The following is a 19,321-nucleotide window of genomic DNA, read 5'->3' as shown; positions in this document are numbered from 1 at the left end:
TTGAAAACCGCCACGCTGTGGCGGGGAAAGATAGAGACGTCGGCTGAGTGGCCAGCATCACTCGCTGGGAAAACTCCACGCGTTCCCAGTTTAAGCAGGCACTTCAGCTGTCCGTGGGAGCACGTGGGGGCAAGACGAGGTGTTCTGCTTCCCCGAGTCTGCAGCTCTGGTGTGCGTGGCCCCCGTCCTCAGAGGCCTGGCCTGACCAAACAGCACGTCACGGGGGCTGCAAGAACATTTCCCTCTGGGTAGCCCCAGGCCCGACAAGAAGCGCTGGGGACCTCGGCGGGGGGGGGTTGGGGGAGGTACCAGGTTTCTCCCTCTGGTGTCTGGCAGGGCTCATGAGAACACCGTGGTCCTGCGCCAGCTTTCGCTCACTGGACCACCACCATCCCAAATCGCAAGGGGACACAGCTTTAAGTGCCCGGGCATGTTCATACCACGTGGACCGTGTGTCTGGAAACATGCCAGAGAAACTTCACATCAGTTTGTGCCAAATCTTGACTTCCTACGGAACCTCGAGCTGGAACATCCCAAATCAAGAGTTAATGTTTCTGGTCATAGCAAGGATATCTTCTAAAACCAGGGAAACTTGACAGAGAATGGATTTAAAACCATCCATCTCTCTTGCCAAGTGGAGAAGGCAGAAAGGGCTTGCAGATCCCGATCTGGCGATTTATTTGAAAGGACATGTGCTTCATACTTTAGGAGATAAAGACCTAATAAAATGAAACCGCTTTTTAAAATTTTTATTTTCAGTACATTAAATTTACTCATAAAAACATTCTAAAAATGTACAATTTTTCCTTTTTAACAAAGTATAATAAAACATAAAAACTTCAAAAACAATACTTAACATTTACAATTCAAAATCAAATTAGCAGAATATTAAATATTTACAAAACTATATCTTTTAAAAATATTTATAAAGTTACATGCAATTTTGTAGAATTGACATAAAAGAATGGCTCAAAAATGGGAGAATTTTCCTTCATTCCTAAAAAGAAAATCTGTCCAAGATTAGCTGTGAAGATTCTCGAGTACACGAGGTCTCTGGTTTCAGTACCAAAGCCTTCATCTTTGTGCATGTAAGAACTTAATGCATGTGAGAGGCTTTTAAAATCCCCGGGACCGACTGATGAGCCACACTGAGCTCCCCTCCCCCAAGAACAGTGTAGTCAAGTTGACCTTTGGCCTCAACCAGCAAGTATGTGGTTTTGTGAGTGTTGACTAAATTCGTTCAAGAACCTCAGGATTTTGCAAACTGAGCCTCTTCAGAACCCATGGCTTTAAACGTCCCCTGACTCATTCTTTGGGAGTCATCTGCACTTTGAAAAGGACATCCGCCTGCTCGGGTTCCACAGGCCCATCCATGCTCTGGGAGGGACACGGTTTCCCTTACCATCCGTAAGACTCAATACATACGCCATCGCTAACCAGTACGTAAAACTAGCAAGGCATCAAAGAACCCACCACAGAAGCAGGAAGAGTACAAAATGACAGAGTGAGGAGGACGCAGCCCGATTCCACTGGGCCAGCACTCCCCAGCAACACTGGAGCGAGCCCAGAGCAAGCCTCGGTCCGATCCAGATGGATCAGATCGGCCGGTGCCCCTGCGGGGACGCGCCGCAGCAGCTGTGGGACGCTGGGCGGGGTTGCTACCGGGCCTCCGTGCCCCCGCACGGTGTAGTGCAAACTAGCTACAGTGACTTCTAAATAGTGAATTAAAACACTGAACCTACTAGCTACTATATTCACAAGCCGACTCCTGTCATCGGGAGATCACAGATGACGCTGGTTGGTGGTGGTGGTTTTTCATACCCAATCACACATACCGGCTTTGAAGAAAGGAATTTTGTCGTCGTCGTCGTAAGTGCTAGCTCCCATCTTCTCGGTGCTCTTCAGCAATGACAAGTGTTAACACTGAAACGCGTTTCCAATTTTCAATATTACCATGAAATAAAAATTAGAAAAGAAGGTAGAAAACTGAGTGTGTGCTTAAAAAAAAAAAAAAAAAAAGATTCAATAGTTCTTTTATCCCAACATCGTATTCCACTTCCATCTGTACATTCCACTTCCCCCATTCTTGGAGACGAGAAAACGGGGATAGAAACTTTGATATAGGACAGACGACACAGAGCAAAGTGGCTGTGCCCCACCTACCGGCTGCTACAGCCTTTGCCAACTGAGCCCATGATCTCAGGGAAAGGACTATGTAGTTGAAAGGGTCAGTCGGATCTGTGTTTCTAAAAAGATGAGGACATCTGAGGAAATGCAAAATTGCTCTTCAGGCTTACGGACTTTGGTTGCTTTTGGAGAGAAATTTATCAGAGATGACGCTGCCAGCAAACCTTCCCACGTCCAAGCGTTCACCTGGGAAGAGTCCCACGGATGCGCAGCTGGAGGCTTTGTGTCCCGTGTATCTCCCGTTCACGCTTCTCAGTTCTCACCTTGGAATGGCCTCACTGGCGACATCACACCGCACATGCACGTTCAAAGACAAGTGGGAATTTTGCTAAGACCTTTGATGACTGGAACGCAGCCGCACAATGTCTGGACTTATTCACCTCCATCTGAATGTCCTACTTGGAATCGAAGCTCCTATTTTAATTTTTTGTTTTTTGTTGTATGGAACACACTAAGCTCTAATATTTATCAAAATAGTCATCAGGGTAACAACAGACACTTCCATTCCCCGATACTGACCACTAAAACAGAAACCCTAAATATGATTTTTTTTTCTTTTGTTATGAGACAGTTTTCAACAATTTCACTGTGTTGAAATAGGATTTATTTAAAATATTTCTTTGTTTAAAAAACCAAAAAATTTAAAAGTTTGGCTTTCAGCACATGTCCAGGCCACCGTAACGGCCTTCAGAAATATTAAAATCGTAAACATCAGTGGACACTCCCAAGTCTTCCTTTAACATCATATGACAAGTTCCAGGCTCCTACTCTTTAAGGCAAAGTTGTGTCAGTTCTCGTTATTTTGACATTTTGTAGTGTTTATAATTAAGAGATCAATGTAACATTCCCCAAAAAAGTTGTTGTAAGCATCACCATCACTTCAAAACTGTATGTAATACTGTGTACCAGGAAGAGAGAGAAGCATACAGAGGTCTGTCAATTCTGCATTGCATAGAAATGAAACTCTACTAAAATAAAGCTCTAAAAAATTCTACCAAAAGCCTTTAAAAAAAAAAAAAAAAAAGTTAACAACTCTGCTCTAGTTTCCCTCCAGCCAGGAAAGTGATCATAAAATTTGAAGCCTCACATCACAGAGCCTCAAATTCTAGGGTATTCTTTTGATTTACACCAATTAGGCATGAGGCTGATTGTCCCATTTTAAGAAAAGTCTGAATATTACTACATTTCTCTGTTTTAAATAAAGATTCAACTGCGAAATCCCTGGGCAAGGCCTTACCAATCAACATTTTAATACTGAAGGCTTTAGTGTTTAAAGCAATAATATTTGAGCAAAAAATTCCCTTTTAGCTTTAAAGGTTTAAGTCCCTAAATTTTGGACCAAGAAGCTTTCATGGTCATGGGATGAAACAGAGCTATATGGTGAGGCCTGATCTCCCACTTCGGATAAAACTAGACTTCTGCAGATCTTGGAGCTCTGTCCTGTTGGTGTGGGCTCTTTCAGAGTCTTACCACTTTTCTATTGTAGTTTTCAGGTAATTTTTAGAGAACTAACCACTAATACACAGCCTAATACAAAAGAAGTTGACAGGAGAACATTTCAAATCTTTTGCTCGTAATGATAGGACTGTATCACTGTTGAAATGTTTGTCTCGAGTGTGAATCCGTTAGCAGTAAGCCTCGGGGTCCTTGGGAGATCCGTGTGGAGAGGAAGAACTTGCCAACTTTGCTAAGGGCATGTAGCAACCCTCAGAGCCAGCTCACGAAGGCCGAGCGGTCACCGTGTCTCTGCGAGAGCTTCGTCACGGTGGACGGCGACAGGACTTCAAGCTATGCAGGGCCGGGAACGAAGGGATTCTCAAGGCTTTGACAACTAGGGACTCTCTGGGACTTGGACCCTTAGACGTTAAGTTGTTGCGAGTAACTATTTCTACTTAATAACGTAGTTTAAATTTATTTGCAGGGAAAAAAAATTAAAGACTTGAAACTGCTACGAGTGTCTTAAGGAGGGAAGGAAATGCTAAAATCTCTGTTGTGTCCCAGTCACGTAGCCTGCTGGTGCCGACTCCTTAAAAACGGGTTCTCTGAGTGTCTTGCACTGACTGGTCTCGGGGAGTCTGTCTCCCAGAACGGCAGAGAGTGACGTCTTTTACATTCTTCGGTAGTGCAATCCGGAAAAAACCCAGAGATTAGTGTCCAACCACTTGAGGAACAAAACAAAACAAATAACAAAAAAACAAAACAAAACAAAGGCGACATTATCCCTCACGCAGGGGTATCAAGAGTCCGACCGCTGGAGCTCCGCGCGGAGCGCTCCGACCTGCAGGTCTCGGTTCCGATCTTGCGTAGCTGCCCGGGAATTCGTGTGAGCCTGGAAGGACCGACGGCGGCAATGCTCCTCGGGACACGGAGGTCTCGCATCGCAGCCACGGCGGAGACCCCGACCAGGCGAGTCCTGACGTCAAGCTCCAATCTAGGATTTTGGCAATAAAACTGAGTTTGATGCACTCCTACGCTAGGTTTTCTACCCAGTCTAGTAAAGTAAAGCACCTTTGGATTAAAAATATTAAGCTCAACAGCAACTAGACTTCTCAGTTTTGTATTTAAGTTTCCTTATGTCTCCATGGCTTAATAGTGTTCTGTTGCCAGAGAAAAGTATCAGTCTGTGGAGTCCAGACTTTCTGCTGGAGGGGCATATTTCAACCTAAAAGTACCTAGAAAGAGGGGAAAAGAGACCAGAGTTGAATCACTGCGACCACCGAGCTGCCCAAAGCTCCTGCTGGAGTCTGTCCACAGGCAGGCGCGGCAAGTCCGGACTCCCTGTCAGACCCTCTCCCCGCTCCCGCCCCCAAAACTAAGCCGTACAGGTGGATCAGCCTCGGGGGTAACACGGCCGGTCCCTGGGCCGCTTCTCTTTTGCTTCCAGAGCTCGGCCGGGCAGGGGGCTGGGGAGGCCTGACCCTCGCCAGAGGCCTGGGCTGACGGGTCCGGGAGCCGGCCACGCGGTGAGCACACGGATGCCCGCCCCAGCTGCCACCAGAGCTGGCTTGCCTCGAACGCTCTCTGGCTGACCACATGCACAGGCAGGTTGTGGAACCCCAAGTCTGGGGCAACCATCAAACATCTCCAGAGCCCAGGTGACTACCCCAGGCCGCGCCGTGAGTACCACGGAGCTGGCAGAGACGCCTCCTGCCTGGTTTCATCTCCCTTCCCAAGCCTACAGCGAGAACACGCCCGTGTCCCCACATCACACACACACCGGACCCGCACTAGAGACAAAAGAGAGCAAGTGGAAGTAAAAATGGGGGGTGGGGGGATGGAGTGTGTGGCCGCAGGGAACACCACGCAGCCTCCTCGCCCCACCGGCCGGGTCCCCCGGGCAGGAGCAGCAGCACAGCAGCAGCAGCAGGACAGCCCACCGCAGCACCCGCACCCCTGCACCAGGCCCGCGGGGCGCTCCGTCAACCCTACGGGCTGCCCGGCTCGCAGGGCCAGCGTGTCCTCCCCCGGCCGGCCGGTCCCCTCGGAGAGAGGAGCAGGCTGCAGCGATGGGCAGCTGGAGACCACGCGACCCTTCCGGAGGCCTTCACGGCCAGCCCAGCGACAAGGACACGCTTCTGCCAGGAGCATCTGTGCTCTAGAGGCAGCCTGTGGACCACGGTGTCCCCACACGGGGGTGCTCCGTGCCCCAGTGCAGCCCGCTCGGTGGCCGCCCCCTTTACCTTGCCGGTTGAAGTCCATGGACGGCTGCTTGCAGTCCTGAGCACGGTGCCCGGTGGCCCCGCAGTTGTAACACGACAGGTTGCCGCTCTTCTTGTGGCCGGAGCCACCGCCGCCGCCCAGCCCCGGCGCCTGGTACACGCCCGCCGCGCCCGCCATGAAGCCAGGCATGGGTGGCACGGCGAAGGCGGACTGGCCGGCCAGCACCGGCTCGGGGGCCACGCCGCCGCCGTAGGGCGAGTGCACCACGGGGAAGGCGCCGCCGCCGTACTGCTGGGCGCCCACGTAGCCGCTGCCGCACACGGGGCTGAAGGGCAGGAAGGGGAAGGGGAACACGGACGGCCCCGAGAACGGGTGCTGGAAGTAGTTGGCGTAGCTGACAGTCAGGCCCCCCGAGCCGCAGCTGCCGCTGCAGCCGCACGACGTGCACACGACGCAGCCGGGTGGCGGGCCGGGCGCGGGCTGCTGGGGCGCCGACTGCGGCTGGTGGTGGTGGTGGTGGTGGTGGTTCTGGCTGGAGGCGGGCAGGTTCCCGGGGGAGCCCCCACCGCCCCCACCGGGCCCGCCGCCGCCGCCCCCGCCACCGCTGCTGTAGAAACTGCTTTCGGGGGCCGAGGAGAGCGCGGGGCTGGAGCTGGGGGCTGGGCAGCTGGGCACGGTGGCCATGCTGGCGAAGGACGCGGAGGGGTGGCTGCTGGAAGAGGCAGTGTTGCTGCTCGCACAGAAGCTGGCCTGCAGGGGCCCAAGGGGCACACTGCCCATGGCGGAGAAGGCAGCTTTGGTGCTGGCGGCGCACACGGCAGCCCGCGGCTTTATTATTGCAGGGGGCACGCTTATTTGCACGTTATTCGAACAGGCAGTTTGCCCAGAAATGGCGGAATCCGCGGGGACAGATGAAGACACCAGAAGTTTGATGGGGGGCCGGGCCGCGTGGAAGACCGCGCCCGACGTGCCCGCGGCAGCAGTGCTGGCCTCCCCCGCCAGGGCCGGCTGCGGAGCCGACTTCATCACCCTGTCCAGCGCGGACGTGTGCACGACTTTGGTGCGGGGACCGAAGGAGACCGTGGGTGACACAGAGCTGCTCTCGGCGAGGGCAGACAGAACCTGCAGGGGCTGCTGGGGGGTGGGCGTGGGTGCCGCGTCGATCACGGCGTGGCCGAAGTTCTTGTCCACTTTGATCCCGCCTCTTGGTCCCGAGAGTTTACTCCTTTCTTCGAGAGACAGCAGAGAGTGCACAGAGGGCGGGAGGAGCTTCATGTCCGCGCCCCCCCTTTCCGACTTGTGCACGGAATTGAGCATCCGGATGGGCGCCAGGTGCGAGGCCGCAGCCATCATCTGGGTGGGGAGGGGGTGGTGGCCCGACGGACTGGAGCCGGCCTCGTTCTGCACGGGGAGAACCTGGGCCGTGGGTCTGGTGGACCCCGACGCGAAGTGGTTCAGCAGCATGACGGGCTTCTCCTTCTCCGAGCCCTCCCCGTGCACGTCCACACCTGCGGGCGGAAACGGAGCGGTCAACGCGGCGCCCGGGCCTGGGCAGGGGCAGCACAGTGCTCCCAGGCTGGCCGGGCATCCTTACGTCTGTCGCTCTCCTCGGCGCTGTCCGAGCTCTCGTCCCGGGCCTGCAGCCCCATGGGGCTGGGTGACGAGCTGGAGCACTCGGAGGAGCTGCCCTCCCGCGCCGTCTGCTGGGGCGGCGGCTCCACGTCCACCCGCAGCGCTGCGGAAAAGGGGCGCCGGCGTGGGTCGTGCCGGCCACGGCTCCCGTGCCCTCCCCGCCGGCCTCCCGGCACACTGTCCTGTGGAGCCCCGCGCCGGCCCCAGGAGGCGGGGGTGACGGGACCCGGGGATGCGGGGGCAACAAGCAGCCCGAAGCCCCACGCCCGCCTCCTCACAGGTGTGGGCACAGCCAGTCTCCGGCCAGGGGCTGCCATACTGCCCGGCTCACAGGCCGCAAAGGAAGAGACAAGGGTCCCCAGCCACCACGGGGCAGAAGTAGTCATCCCCAACACCGAGAGATACCCCATTTTAGGAGGCCAAGGGACAGAAGAGCTTTATAGTCAAGTAACCACTGTAAAGACACACTGCGGGTCTCGCTCCCTGGCGCCCCGTCGCCCTGATGCTTGCCAGGCGTGCAGGGTGCCCTGCGCCCCGACCGTGTGGTGAAGGCAGGGAGCGGAGGCCGCCCCGTGGCTCCCAGCACCCGCAACGGGGCAGCTGTGCACACGCAGCCTGGGTGCTTCGACACAGACCTGCGAGGCAGGGGCCTACACGGGGCCCGTCTGCGCCCTCCCAGGGAGGAAGCGAATCTCCATGTGCTCGGGGTCCCCCTCCTCTCCCTCCTGCGCTGCAGCTTCTGCATCTGATTCCTCCGCTTCTACGACTTCAGCTGAATCACTGGTCTCCAGCTTCTAACCCAAACGTCCCTCCTATTCTCTCACGGTGGGAATGATAAAGGCTACAATAATCAACAGAAACTATAAATGCTCAAAAGACGCAAGTGGCGAAAGGGTGCGCGTGCCGCGCGCTGACAACTCCCCTCCGAAGGAAGCGCCTAACCCCGCTCAAGGCCGCCCAGTCCTCACCCACCTGCAGCGTGGGGGCCTCGCACACCCTGCACGGGCCCGACGTGGCTGGTGGGGGGGACACGGGCCACGCCGCTGCTGGTGACTGGGGGCGGGGCTGTAGGGTTCAGGCACCGTTTCTCCGACTTCTCCCTGTGCCACAAGAGAGCGTGCGAACAGGTGAGCATCTGGGTCTTTGGCCACAAAAGTGTTTCCCGTGGCCCCGGCTCTGCAGCAGGGCCCAGGGGCCACAGCAGGGTGACCGCCCCTAACCGTCCTCATAGGTGGGACACGATGCACTCTGATTTGGTGGATGCAAAGGGCCTTTCCTGGCGGACCCAACCACACCGTGTGACTGTGATCACGAGTGAAGCTTCCATCCCCAACCCAGGCCGTCTGATCCAGGGCGTTTGGCGGGAAGTGCTTGTGAGCCCCGGCTCAGTACCGAGGGGCTTTTGGAATGACCCTCGGGCTTAATGCAGGCCTATGAGGTGACCCATCTCAGAACCCCCCGAGACTCCAGACGGCCCCTGGGTGACTTACGACCGGCACGGGTCCCAAAAACGGGGGAGAAGCCACACTGTCCCCCTCCCCTTTTCCAAAAAGCCCCACCCCTGCGGCGGACAGCCTCTCCTCAGCACCCTGTCCCCTGGGTTCCACCTCCGGTGAAGTCTTTCGCCTCCCGGGCCACCCAAAGGTCACCCCCACGGGGGCCCCCATCCGATTAGGAGCCCACTGGGAGCCACGGATCCCGCGGGGAGGAAGGGGCGTCCGGCATCACACGCACTTCTCCAGCTCCAGCTGTGTCTTGAGCTTCTTCTTTGCGCCCGTTGTGAGGGACTCAAATTTATTCAGATCTTCCTCCGTGAGGCTAAGAAACTTCCAGAGAAGAAACACATTACAAAGTTATTGAGACTCAATTAGGACTTGAAAACAAAGAACCTGCCATATTAATAACTACACCCTGCCAGCAGCGTATGCAAACAGACCAACTCTAACTGGGTAAGGAAAGCCTTGGGGGTCAGGCGTCTGGGGGCTCAGTCATGACACATCTGCTTCGGCTCAGGTCATGAGGCAGGGACTGAGTCCCGCTTCGGGCTCCCTGCTCAGGGGAGCCTGCTTCTCCCTCTCCCACTCCCCCTGCTTGTGTTTGATCTCTCTCCTGCTCACCCTCTCTGTGAAATGCATAAATAAAATCTTTAGGAGAGGGGCAGCTGGGTGGCTCAGTGGGTTAAAGCCGCTGCCTTCAGCTCAGGTCATGATCTCAGGGTCCTGGGATCGAGCCCCACATCGGGCTCTCTGCTTAGCAGGGAGCCTGCTTCCCCCTCTCTCTGTCTGCCTCTCTGCCTACTTGTGAACTCTGTCAAATAAATAAAATCTTTAAAAAAAAAAAAAAATCTTTAGGAGAAAAAAAAGGCCATGGGAACACCACAACAGTCCACTGCTAAAGACATGGTGTCCCTTGTTCAAAATACGCAATGCTCCCTTTGCATATGAGGCTCAGAGGCCCTGTCCCCTGGGCCCTCCGCACGCGGCCTGAAGAAGACAGGGCAGCAGGAAGGGCCGCGCTGTGTGGGGGACTCAAGAAAACGTCTCGCAGTTCCCGCATCCGTGGGGGTGCACCTCTCCTGTCCAGGGACCCTCAGCCCCTCAGGCGCGAGTCATTTATCCTCCTGTAAACAGGGGAGCCCCAACAGCTCTTGTGTGTGAAAATCACCCTCATTTCATGGGCAAAGCAACTCGGCTGGGAAGCAAGTGGTCGGGAAGCGCCGGAGCCGCCGGGACTGAACGGGCGACTGACCCGCGCGTCTTCTACGAAGCCAACAGTACACTCCGGTTCTCACCACAGCTCACACCGCGCTTTTTACGGCTAATGTTCAACTCCCACATTCCATTAAAGCAGTATCTGTTGTTTTCTTAGGATTCTTAAGCCAAGAGTATTACAAATGTACTTAGAAGCTGCCTATTTTGTTCTAAAAGCTTGACTTCCAGGTTCAACTGCAGATTTTCAGACAAAGATTTTCACAGAGATAGAAGCACCAAGGGACTGTGTCCAGCAGGGGCATCAGAGCTCAAACAGGGCCATGGGTCAAACTCCGTTTGCTCAGTGACGCCAAGACTTCAGAAATTCCAGAATTTTCTTTAACAACAAAAGTTAGAACTCTGTTGTAAAAAATAATTTCCAGGGCGCCTGGTAGCTCAGTGAGTTAAGCGCCCGGCTCTTGATTTCAGCACAGGTGATCTCCAAGTCCATGGATCAGCCCCGGGCAGGGCCCGCGCTCAGCAGGGAGTCTGTCTCCCTCTGCCCCTCCCCCTGCCCCATCTCTTAAAAAAAAAAAAAAATCTTTGTAGGACTGCTTCAAAGACATATAAAACTCGTCTATTCCTTGGAGCTGTGTGACCATCAATCAGTTGATCACCAAAAGCAGCTTCCCTGGAGGCAAGCACCTGGGTGCCGGGCACAGCAGGCCCTTCGGGCACCGCGGTCCCGCACACGCACGACCCAGGCAGAGGGCATCTAACAGGGTGCGTGTGCCCAGAGCTCGCCAAGTCTATGTGAACGGCTGCCAGAGACACAGTGGCCTTCCTATCACTCAGAGTACCTATCACACGAAGACCCCAGCCTCTCTTACAAAAAAACAAGAACAAAGCTGTTCACAACCCATCTGGCTGGAGTCCTCGCCTCAGCAGCAAGAGGACTTCCAATGCACACCCAGTGCCACCCCCCAGCCCCGGTGGGCATGCAGGACTCGGGGCACACATACAGGCATTGAATACCAGGCGGCGGGAATTCCCCATCAGGGGCAGTGCAGACGCCGCCTCTGTAGCCCACGCACTCACGCACATACCTTCTCCATGGTAAGCTGCTTGAAGACGGGATAGTACTTGTGCAGGCGCAGCTTCCGAAGCCAGTCCAGGATTCCGTTCTGCTCCTGGGTCTGAGGGGGCTGCAGCCCGGAGGGCATCAGGATGGCAGGCGAGGAGTCCATCTGGGCCCGGTAGGCCAGCGCCGAGCCTGCACCCCCCGTGTGGGAGCAGTGGGGCAAGGCGGCCGCGCTGGCCGCGTGCTGCAGGTGGTGCTGCGTGCCGCTCTGAGACGAGGGGACACCGGCCACGCCGCACACAGGCCTGTGGGGACAGCAGACAGGTGGTCTTCCCAGGACCGCAGCCCCCCCCACACGGGCGGAGTGGGCTCCCCGTGCTGGGCCGTACCCGAGGCCACGCCCACTGCGGTACCTTTGTCCTTTCCTGCCGCTGCCCTCAACACCACCCCCTGCAGGTGTGCATGTGTTTGTATGTGGGGACGTGTGCCACTGTGTCACCACCGGACTCTGGACCGAGCTGCCCGGTCTGTTACTCTGTCAGAGCAGGATACTGAGAATCCTAAGTGCACCTGACCGCTGACCCTTTAACGTTTGCACGAGTGCGCGTCCCAGCAGCGGACTGGAAGGAGCGCTCACCGTCCTGCCTTCTGCCCTCGGCCCTTCCAGCCCAGACCGCATACCCCCACATTCACAGTGTACCCGGGAGACCGCAGGCCGCGGTGAGGAGAAAAGGCAGCCCTCTGGAAGCCCCCGTGTTCAAGAGTGCGTGCGCACGCGTCACTGTCTGCAAGGCCGGCCCACGGCAACGGCAGCCTGTCACCTGAGCACCGCCACTGTCACCGTGAGGCCTCCTGCTGATGGAGGACCCCTGGAGCAGTGGCCCTGCCACCTCACGGGCATAATCGCTCCCTGGGAGCCTATAAAAATGAAGAGTTTCTGAAATTCTGGTCTCCTAGGGTGTGCAGGGCCCGGAAATTGGCTTTTGCGATAAGAGTCCTGGGGACTTCCAACTCCGGGGGCTCAGAGAACCACTTTCTTTACACAGAGAGATCATCAACTGGAGTGTCCGTCCCACTGCCCTCACGACAGTATCAAGACTAAAAGCAAGGACGGCCTCACTGTACAAACAATCATCGCCACGCAGTGACAAGCCATCTCTCCGCAGACTGAGACATGCAGCTGCCACAGGCGCCTCACCTTCCGGACGCGCCCAGCACGGTGCCCACTTTAGAGAGGGAAGGGGTGCCGGCACCTGCAAGTCGAGATAAAGGCCATCACGTATGCAGGAAATCAAGAGGTTTCCATCTTCACGTCACCCCGTCGCACACTCACTTGGACTTTGAAGCTGTTGGGTGGGAGACGAAGAGCTGAAGAATTTCCTGACCTGCTCGGTTTTTAGCACGTGAGGAGGTAATGAAGCCAAATACCTAAAAATGAAACAAAGGGGTTTGTGGGCATTAGAATCACTGTTACCGAAAACGAACTGGGAGCCCGAGTCTGATTTCAGCTACGGGACGCCGCGCGCGGGAGAGCACAGTGACCGGGAGCCCCGGGCATCCTCCCTGCTCCGATCCCCGAGGGCAGGGTCGGCCCGTGGCTGTGTCCCGTGGCGTGCGCCGCCAGGCTGCACCTGCGTGCGTCACTGGGGCTGGGACGCGGGGCCCAGACCCAGGAAGCAGACCGGCCCTGTCTGCCTGCTGCCCCGTCCACAGTGTGCTCCACGGCCAGGAGGCACGGGCTTAGGGGACTCCTCCAGGCCCCACTGCTGTCCCGCAGCAGCCTCAAGTCTCCAGGGCAGAACAGAGACAGTGACTGCACTCGACTCCCTCCGACGGTCAGGACCACAGGGAGCAGGAGTGCGCTGGGCAGCTCCACGCGCGTCCTCAGGGCCTTGCCCGTGCGGCAGCTCCACCAGGCTCTCCGTAAGTGAGGGAAACCCCGAGGGACACCTCCGGGACCCAGACTGCTGGCATGACCAGGCAGCTCAGGTGCGCAGCCCCGCTCCGGCCCCGCCCCACGTCACCCCACGGGCAAGTGCAGGTGGCCTCACCTCAGGTCCGCTTCCAGATCCACGTGGTTTCGCTCAACGTAAAAGGAATCCGGGCCGGCTAAGCAAGGAGTGAACTTGTCCAGGTTGTCCTCGGGGTGCAGCTGGGGTAACTGAAACAGATGGAAAAGCACGGGACGTCGTCAAAATTCACCTGACACGGGCCTCTTCCGGTTGAGAGACGGCAGGCGCCAAGGTACGGACACCTGCGGGATGCTACAACCCACCCTGCTCTCAGCCGTCCGGGCTCCACCTCCACTGAGGACGTGGAAAGCCACAAAGGAACATTACGCCCCCCCAAGGCATCTGTAAAAACCTCCACAGACGACACGACCGTACCTATCCGTGGGCCCACGGACACGCCGCCGCAAGGCCACCACGTGAGCGGAACTCCGAGAGGGACCTGCCCCGCCACGGAGAGACAAGACCATGACCCTGTCTGCTGTGGCGCAACACGAGGAAGAGGTGCAGCCAAGCCAGCAGGCAAAGAGGTCAGAAGACGGACACTTCCCACGGGCTGAGCGTGGCCAGATGTTGGTCAGCCAAGAGCCCCAGATGCAGGGGAGCATGCCCTCCTTCCCAGGCCCACTTCCACAGGAGACTGGAGAGACCCTCCAAGGCAGCAGGGGTGGCGGCTGGCTGCTCCTGGGAGCCTGACCTACGCCTTCCCTGGAGCCTTCTCTAAATGCAAGACGGAAGCCCGTAAGCCGGGGAGGAACAGGACTGCTCCTGCTCCCAGGGCCCAAGCAAACCCTCCATTTCTGGAGATGAGCCAAAAGCTCTCCTGTCCTGCCTCCGTGGGGCAGGGGTGGGGAGGGGCTCCTCCCGGCACCAGGCCATGGGCAAAGATGCCCTGCTTCTGGGGGAAGGAACAAGCCGGCCCGCTGGCCCCGAAGAAAGGGCAAAAGCCCTCTTGGGCTGAGGGTACGGCCTCAGTACGAAGAGGAGGCCAGCTGCTGCTGGCGAAGAAAGGGACAGAGAAGCCCAAGCGCCCTGTGCCCGGGACTGAGCCTGGACCAGGAGGATGGAGAGCGTCTCAGCCCCAGCACCAGTCTGTCACTAGGCAGTAAGTAACTGCCGTCTCCCCACAGAACAAGGAGAGCCCCTCCAGGCCATGGACACAAAACAGCTGAGGGCCAAGGTGAGGCCGGACCCCCAAGAGGAACTTCTGACACTGCAGGCCCTTCTCCCCAGGCTCAAGGTACCTGCTGCCGTCAACCAGAGGAAGCCGAAACCTCCAAGGGCCGGGGGGTGGTGTGTGTGGACATAACTGTAGCAGCGACAAAACCCAGCCCCAGCCCCAGCGCTGATCAGACCGAATCAAGAACCCCACTGGGGGCTGGGAAAGGCGGCAGCACGCCCTTTTCCGGACAGATGTACCCTTTCCCCCCGCCTCTGTGTTTTCTAAATATGATGTCTAATCCATCAAAAATTACACGATGCAGAAAAAAATAAGGGGGAATGAAAAGCATTGTGACGAATATCACCAGAGCCCGGCTCAGAGGTAACTGCCTGCGGGAACCACCAGGCCGGGACGGTCAGTGACCGCAACTCGCGTACTGAAGGGTTCCGCGAAAAAACGGACAACATGCAGGACAACGAATGGAAACCTCAGCAGAGAGAGCAAACTCTGCTGGACGACGTGTCCAGTGGGAAACCGAGGAAAAACAGAAACCACCGTCCCAGAGATGAAGAACTCAGCACACAACCATGAGCCGGGCAGAGCCGCGGGCTGGACGTCAGGGAGCCCGAGAGCAGGGCAGTGGAAATTGTCTGACCAGAACACACAGCGGAAAGAACCAGAAACACGAAAGGGCACCGAGAGCTGTGAACAACGTCAAAGGTATGAAGAGAGCTCAAGTCCCAGGACGAGAGGCGGATGGAGGCGTCGGAGGAGCCCACGGGAAGGTTCTCTGAAACGAGAGACCAGGAACCCGATTCTCAGGAAGCTCAGAGAGGGCAAAGCCAGGGGAGCGTGACGCACCGTCAGAGCCCGGGGGGCTCCGTGTTCCCGCCAGTGCAGACCGGAGCCGTGGACGCTCCGCAGGTGGACAGGCGCGCAGGGAGGACACCCCACGTTCTCAGTGTCACAGAGGGAACTGCGCGTGCCAGCGCGGGGTCAGTCATTCCAGAGAGCGCAGCTGACAGGCCAGAGGACAGGCGACAGCAAACGACTCCTGCCCAAGCCCTCGAGGCACGGTCCGCCAACCGGACCCCCACCGGCCGGCGTCCTGACCCTAGCGCAGAGACGGACACTCGCGTTGGAGACACTTTCAGCACATCACCCTAGGAGACACAGAGGACTGACAAAGACGCTCAAGACGCAGTTCACCGCGACAGCCCGGCCAGCGGGCGGCAGACACGTGTGAGCCGTGGAGGTGCCCATGCACGTGCCTGTGCGGGGAGGCTGGGGTCTGCATCTACCGAGCAGCGGAAGCTTGCGCTTGGATGGCACTTGCAGAAGCGACCCGAGGACGAATCGTACGGACAAGAGATGGCACCGGGACCGGACTCCGCCCGTGTCCGCAGGGTAACTGAAGCCGACCGCCCTCAGCCGCCTGCACCGGCCTCAGCGTCCTGCCGCTTCTCGCCGGCAGCAACGGCAAGGGGTGCAGACTGCGGCACCGAGGGCCCTGTCCGGGCGGTCACGCACGCGTCACCCGCTCTGTTGGCTGAGGGAGGCCATCCGGTCACTGCGGTATTACCCCGAGCCTTTGGGGTTTCCAGAGGAGCCCTGAACCACCTTACCTTTGAAATAAATTCAGTCACTTCAGAGGGAGATTTGGTTACTGATGTTACTGAAGAATCAGACCACAAGACCTTAAAAACAAACAAACAAACAAACCTTAAAAACAGACGCCACGTACGTCCCTCACAACACACCTGTGCGGAGTCTTCGCGGGCACAGGTGCCGTGAGCGTGCGAGCCCCACGCGGGGAGCACCTGCTGAACGGGGTTGTTACTCAGCCCCCCAACGCATGAGAAGAAAGTTCACGTCACTCTGGTCTTTGACAGCGTCACTTCCTGTTCTGTGCAATCAGGCCAACAGCCCCGAGCGGAGCCTGGCCCCCCGAAGTGCGCACAGTCACTGACAATCACGACGGCTTGTGCGTGCCAGGCACACCGTCCTCAAGGGCAACCTCGCAGCTGGAAACGAGACCAGGCCCCCGCCCTCGGGAACCCAACAGAACAGGGGGCCGGAGGGTGGTCAGCGCTCGGGGAGCAGCGGGGGGGCCGGGGGAGGGGGGCCGGGAGGGAGCAGTGGGAAGGGCTCAGCAAACAGCTCTAGGTGCCCGAGACCCGAGCCGCACACAGCCGCATGTCCACACTGCATGGGGCGGGCGGGCAGCCTCGTGTCATCGCCATGTCCCGGCCCGTCCCCCAGGTGGACTGCAGGCGTCCTAGGGGAAGGTCTCCTCCCTCTGGTTTCCCAGTGCTTCTCCAGTGCTTCCTGACCACGGCAGGGCGCTAGGGACCATGGGGGAGGAGGGAGAGCAGCACAGAGACGCGGGTGCAGGGTGGGAGCTGCGCTGGGAATAGGGAATCCAGCGAGGGGTGAGCAGGGGTGCGGGGGGAGGGCCACAAGAAGGGTGAGGCCATGAAGCAGGAACTTGGCCCTCAGATCCAGAAGCCGCAGGGGGGTTTCAAGTCAGGAAGTCAAACGACCAAAAAGAAAACGCTGTATTCTCAGCGATGCAGCTGACGCGGCGTGCTGGTCTCGAAGACCCCCTGCGCCCGCCCCCGCCTGCGCCTTCTGACCAGCAGCCCACTGCGGCTGCCGCCGGACCGCTCACCCCCCTTCCCCTGCGGAAGCCCACACGGCCCTTCCTTCCCCACAGCGGGTGCACCATAGAACAACCGCGAAGAGGGCCGTCTCCTCGGACTCCGGGGACTCACAGACCGGGCAGAAAGGGGTGCGGTGCCCAGGGCTCCCTGACGAGGCAGGCGCCCGCGTTCCTCGCCGCCCGGAGGGACCTGCACGAAGTTGCAGACCCCCACCTGCTTGTGTGGGGCAAGCTGCCACCCAATGAACCAGCAGCACCATCTGAGGACAGAGGCGGAAACTCCGTGGCCCTCCCACGTCGGCCCCAAAGCACAGGCGACGTCCTGGTTGGTCACAGTGCAGAACGTGCTGCAGGACCCCCTTTCCTGGTGACTCTCACACCAAGAGCAAACCCGATTCTCTCGCTGTCCACATTCACAGGGCACGAATGCGGCGTGAAGCCCAACACACGACATCCAATGCCCCAGCGACACGCGCAGCACTGACACGTCGGGTCACGCAGACACAGACATGCCGCCTCCCCGACAACGACGTGCTTCCCGCAGGCACCGCTGCCACAGGCCGTCAGCTCCTGACACTTTACGTTTCCCCCCCAGAGGCGCGGGAGCTCCAGTCCAGGGCAGACAGAGCACGGGCTCACTTGCGGGCCGCCCACGGCACCGCCGGGCTCCGCAGTGGACGCAGGCTTCCTTCACGCTCACCCTCAGCCTCACCGCCAGGCTAGGCCTCCACCCCAGAGGGGGGCACAGGCCCCAGGGGAGGCACAGAACTTAGAGCCACATGCCGCCCACACGGCCCATCACCGCCAAGGCGGCACCAAACGGAGGCTACCCCATTACGTTATGTGCCACCAAGGAGACACTGGCCCGATGCGTGACGGCGCGGTGGCCTCCTGTCCTTTGTACCCGTTCCAACAGCTACACAGCCTCACTAAGCCGGACTTATAAATGCCCTAAATATACGCAAAAATCAAAACGTACCCCAGACAGACACCCAGGACTACAGCACGCTACATCTCAGTCCTCTGACTCACTGGTCAGCTCCATCCCCCACGTCCCCACCGGCACCCGACTCGGGCGTGCGGAGCAGAATGCTCTCGCCACATGGGGAGAAGCCCGGCCAGAGGCCCGGCGGCCCACGGCTCCTGCCGCACCTTGGCCGTGAGCCGGCAGCCCAGTGCCTGAAAACCCAGCACCAGCCGCGGAGAGCTCAAGGCAGCCAGGCAGAAACACAGACGCTGGGGGGAGAAGAAAAGCGTTTTAAAAAACTCAGAGCTATCGTTCATATTCTCAGGGATCTAAGAGAAGAAAACCATCCCCAAGAACAGGATGCTACGAGGAAAGAATTGTCAGAGAACAAGTATTCTTTGAAATCAAAAGCAGGACAGGAGTGAAAAATCCCACTGACGAAGGGGGGAGATAACAGAGTCCTCCATCGAGTAGATCAGAACATCAAAGGGGAAGAAAACAGAGAAAGAAATCAAACAAAGGACCAGGCGTGAGATCCAGTATGCAGAGAGCAGGAGTCCCGAAGCAAGGACAAGAGAGACACAGCGCAGAGGAAATCAACGAGGAGGATTCAGACCGGGACCCTCGACTACGGATGTGAGCTTTCAGGTTAAAAGGGCCCACCGAGTCCCAGCACAGTGACGGAGACAGACCTGCAGCCAAGCACGGGTGAGCGGCACGCAAACACCCAGGACCGAGGAAACAGGCACGAGTGCCCGAGCTCAGGATCAGTAGGCGGGAAGGCAGCAGAGCTCTCGGCCCCCGAGGAAGAGCGGTGCCCAGCTCCGCCGGTGCTCTCGGTCACACTCGGGGAGGGCGAGGTAGGAGGCACAGGCACACAGGGAAGGCCTCACAGGCGGACCCTCCCCAGTGCCCTTTCCAAGCAGCTACCAGACAGAGGACGACAGAAGACCTGAGAACAGAGGATGGTGCCTGTAAGGAGGGGCGGGTCACATGGGTGGGGATGAGGGGCAGATCTGGGGCTCACCAAGGACCATCGGAGCACGTGGCAGCAGAACCATAGCTCTGAGACGGAGCCAACAGGGCTCCGGGCCTGTCAGAGCACAAGATGGGGGATTCGCAGATCATCATAGGACTTTTGGAGCAAAGTCCTTTTTAAGTACTTGTTCCCAAGCAAGAGACAAACCGGCAAACACAAAGAGACGACTGGAGGGAAAGCCTGAGCGCGCACCTTGCGGCTCCAGGATCAGCAATTCTCCCACAGCACACGG

The 19,321-nt window shown here is 57.9% G+C and overlaps 1 protein-coding gene across 2 annotated transcripts in view; it reads right to left on the bottom strand.

Annotated features, from left to right (window-relative positions):
- Window positions 1-733: 733 nt before the first annotated feature.
- Window positions 734-19,321, bottom strand: part of ZCCHC14 (zinc finger CCHC-type containing 14) — a 54,789-nt gene continuing 36,201 nt past the window's right edge. The window contains exons 4-13 of one of the 2 annotated variants that reach the window (XM_059153422.1): window positions 16,047-16,118; window positions 13,302-13,411; window positions 12,584-12,678; window positions 12,449-12,503; window positions 11,276-11,555; window positions 9,214-9,305; window positions 8,452-8,579; window positions 7,442-7,582; window positions 5,868-7,355; window positions 734-4,859 (exon numbers count right to left, since the gene is read on the bottom strand). In XM_059153422.1, the coding sequence (XP_059009405.1) occupies window positions 4,804-4,859; window positions 5,868-7,355; window positions 7,442-7,582; window positions 8,452-8,579; window positions 9,214-9,305; window positions 11,276-11,555; window positions 12,449-12,503; window positions 12,584-12,678; window positions 13,302-13,411; window positions 16,047-16,118 (2,517 nt within the window). In that variant the 3' untranslated portion in view covers window positions 734-4,803. The remainder of the gene's footprint in view (window positions 4,860-5,867; window positions 7,356-7,441; window positions 7,583-8,451; window positions 8,580-9,213; window positions 9,306-11,275; window positions 11,556-12,448; window positions 12,504-12,583; window positions 12,679-13,301; window positions 13,412-16,046; window positions 16,119-19,321) is intronic. The other variant, XM_059153423.1, reaches the window with a different exon arrangement.

The sequence above is a fragment of the Mustela lutreola genome, chromosome 16 (assembly GCF_030435805.1).
Source record: "Mustela lutreola isolate mMusLut2 chromosome 16, mMusLut2.pri, whole genome shotgun sequence".
Taxonomy (NCBI): Eukaryota; Metazoa; Chordata; class Mammalia; order Carnivora; family Mustelidae; genus Mustela; species Mustela lutreola.
This window is presented reverse-complemented; position numbering and strand designations above follow the sequence as displayed.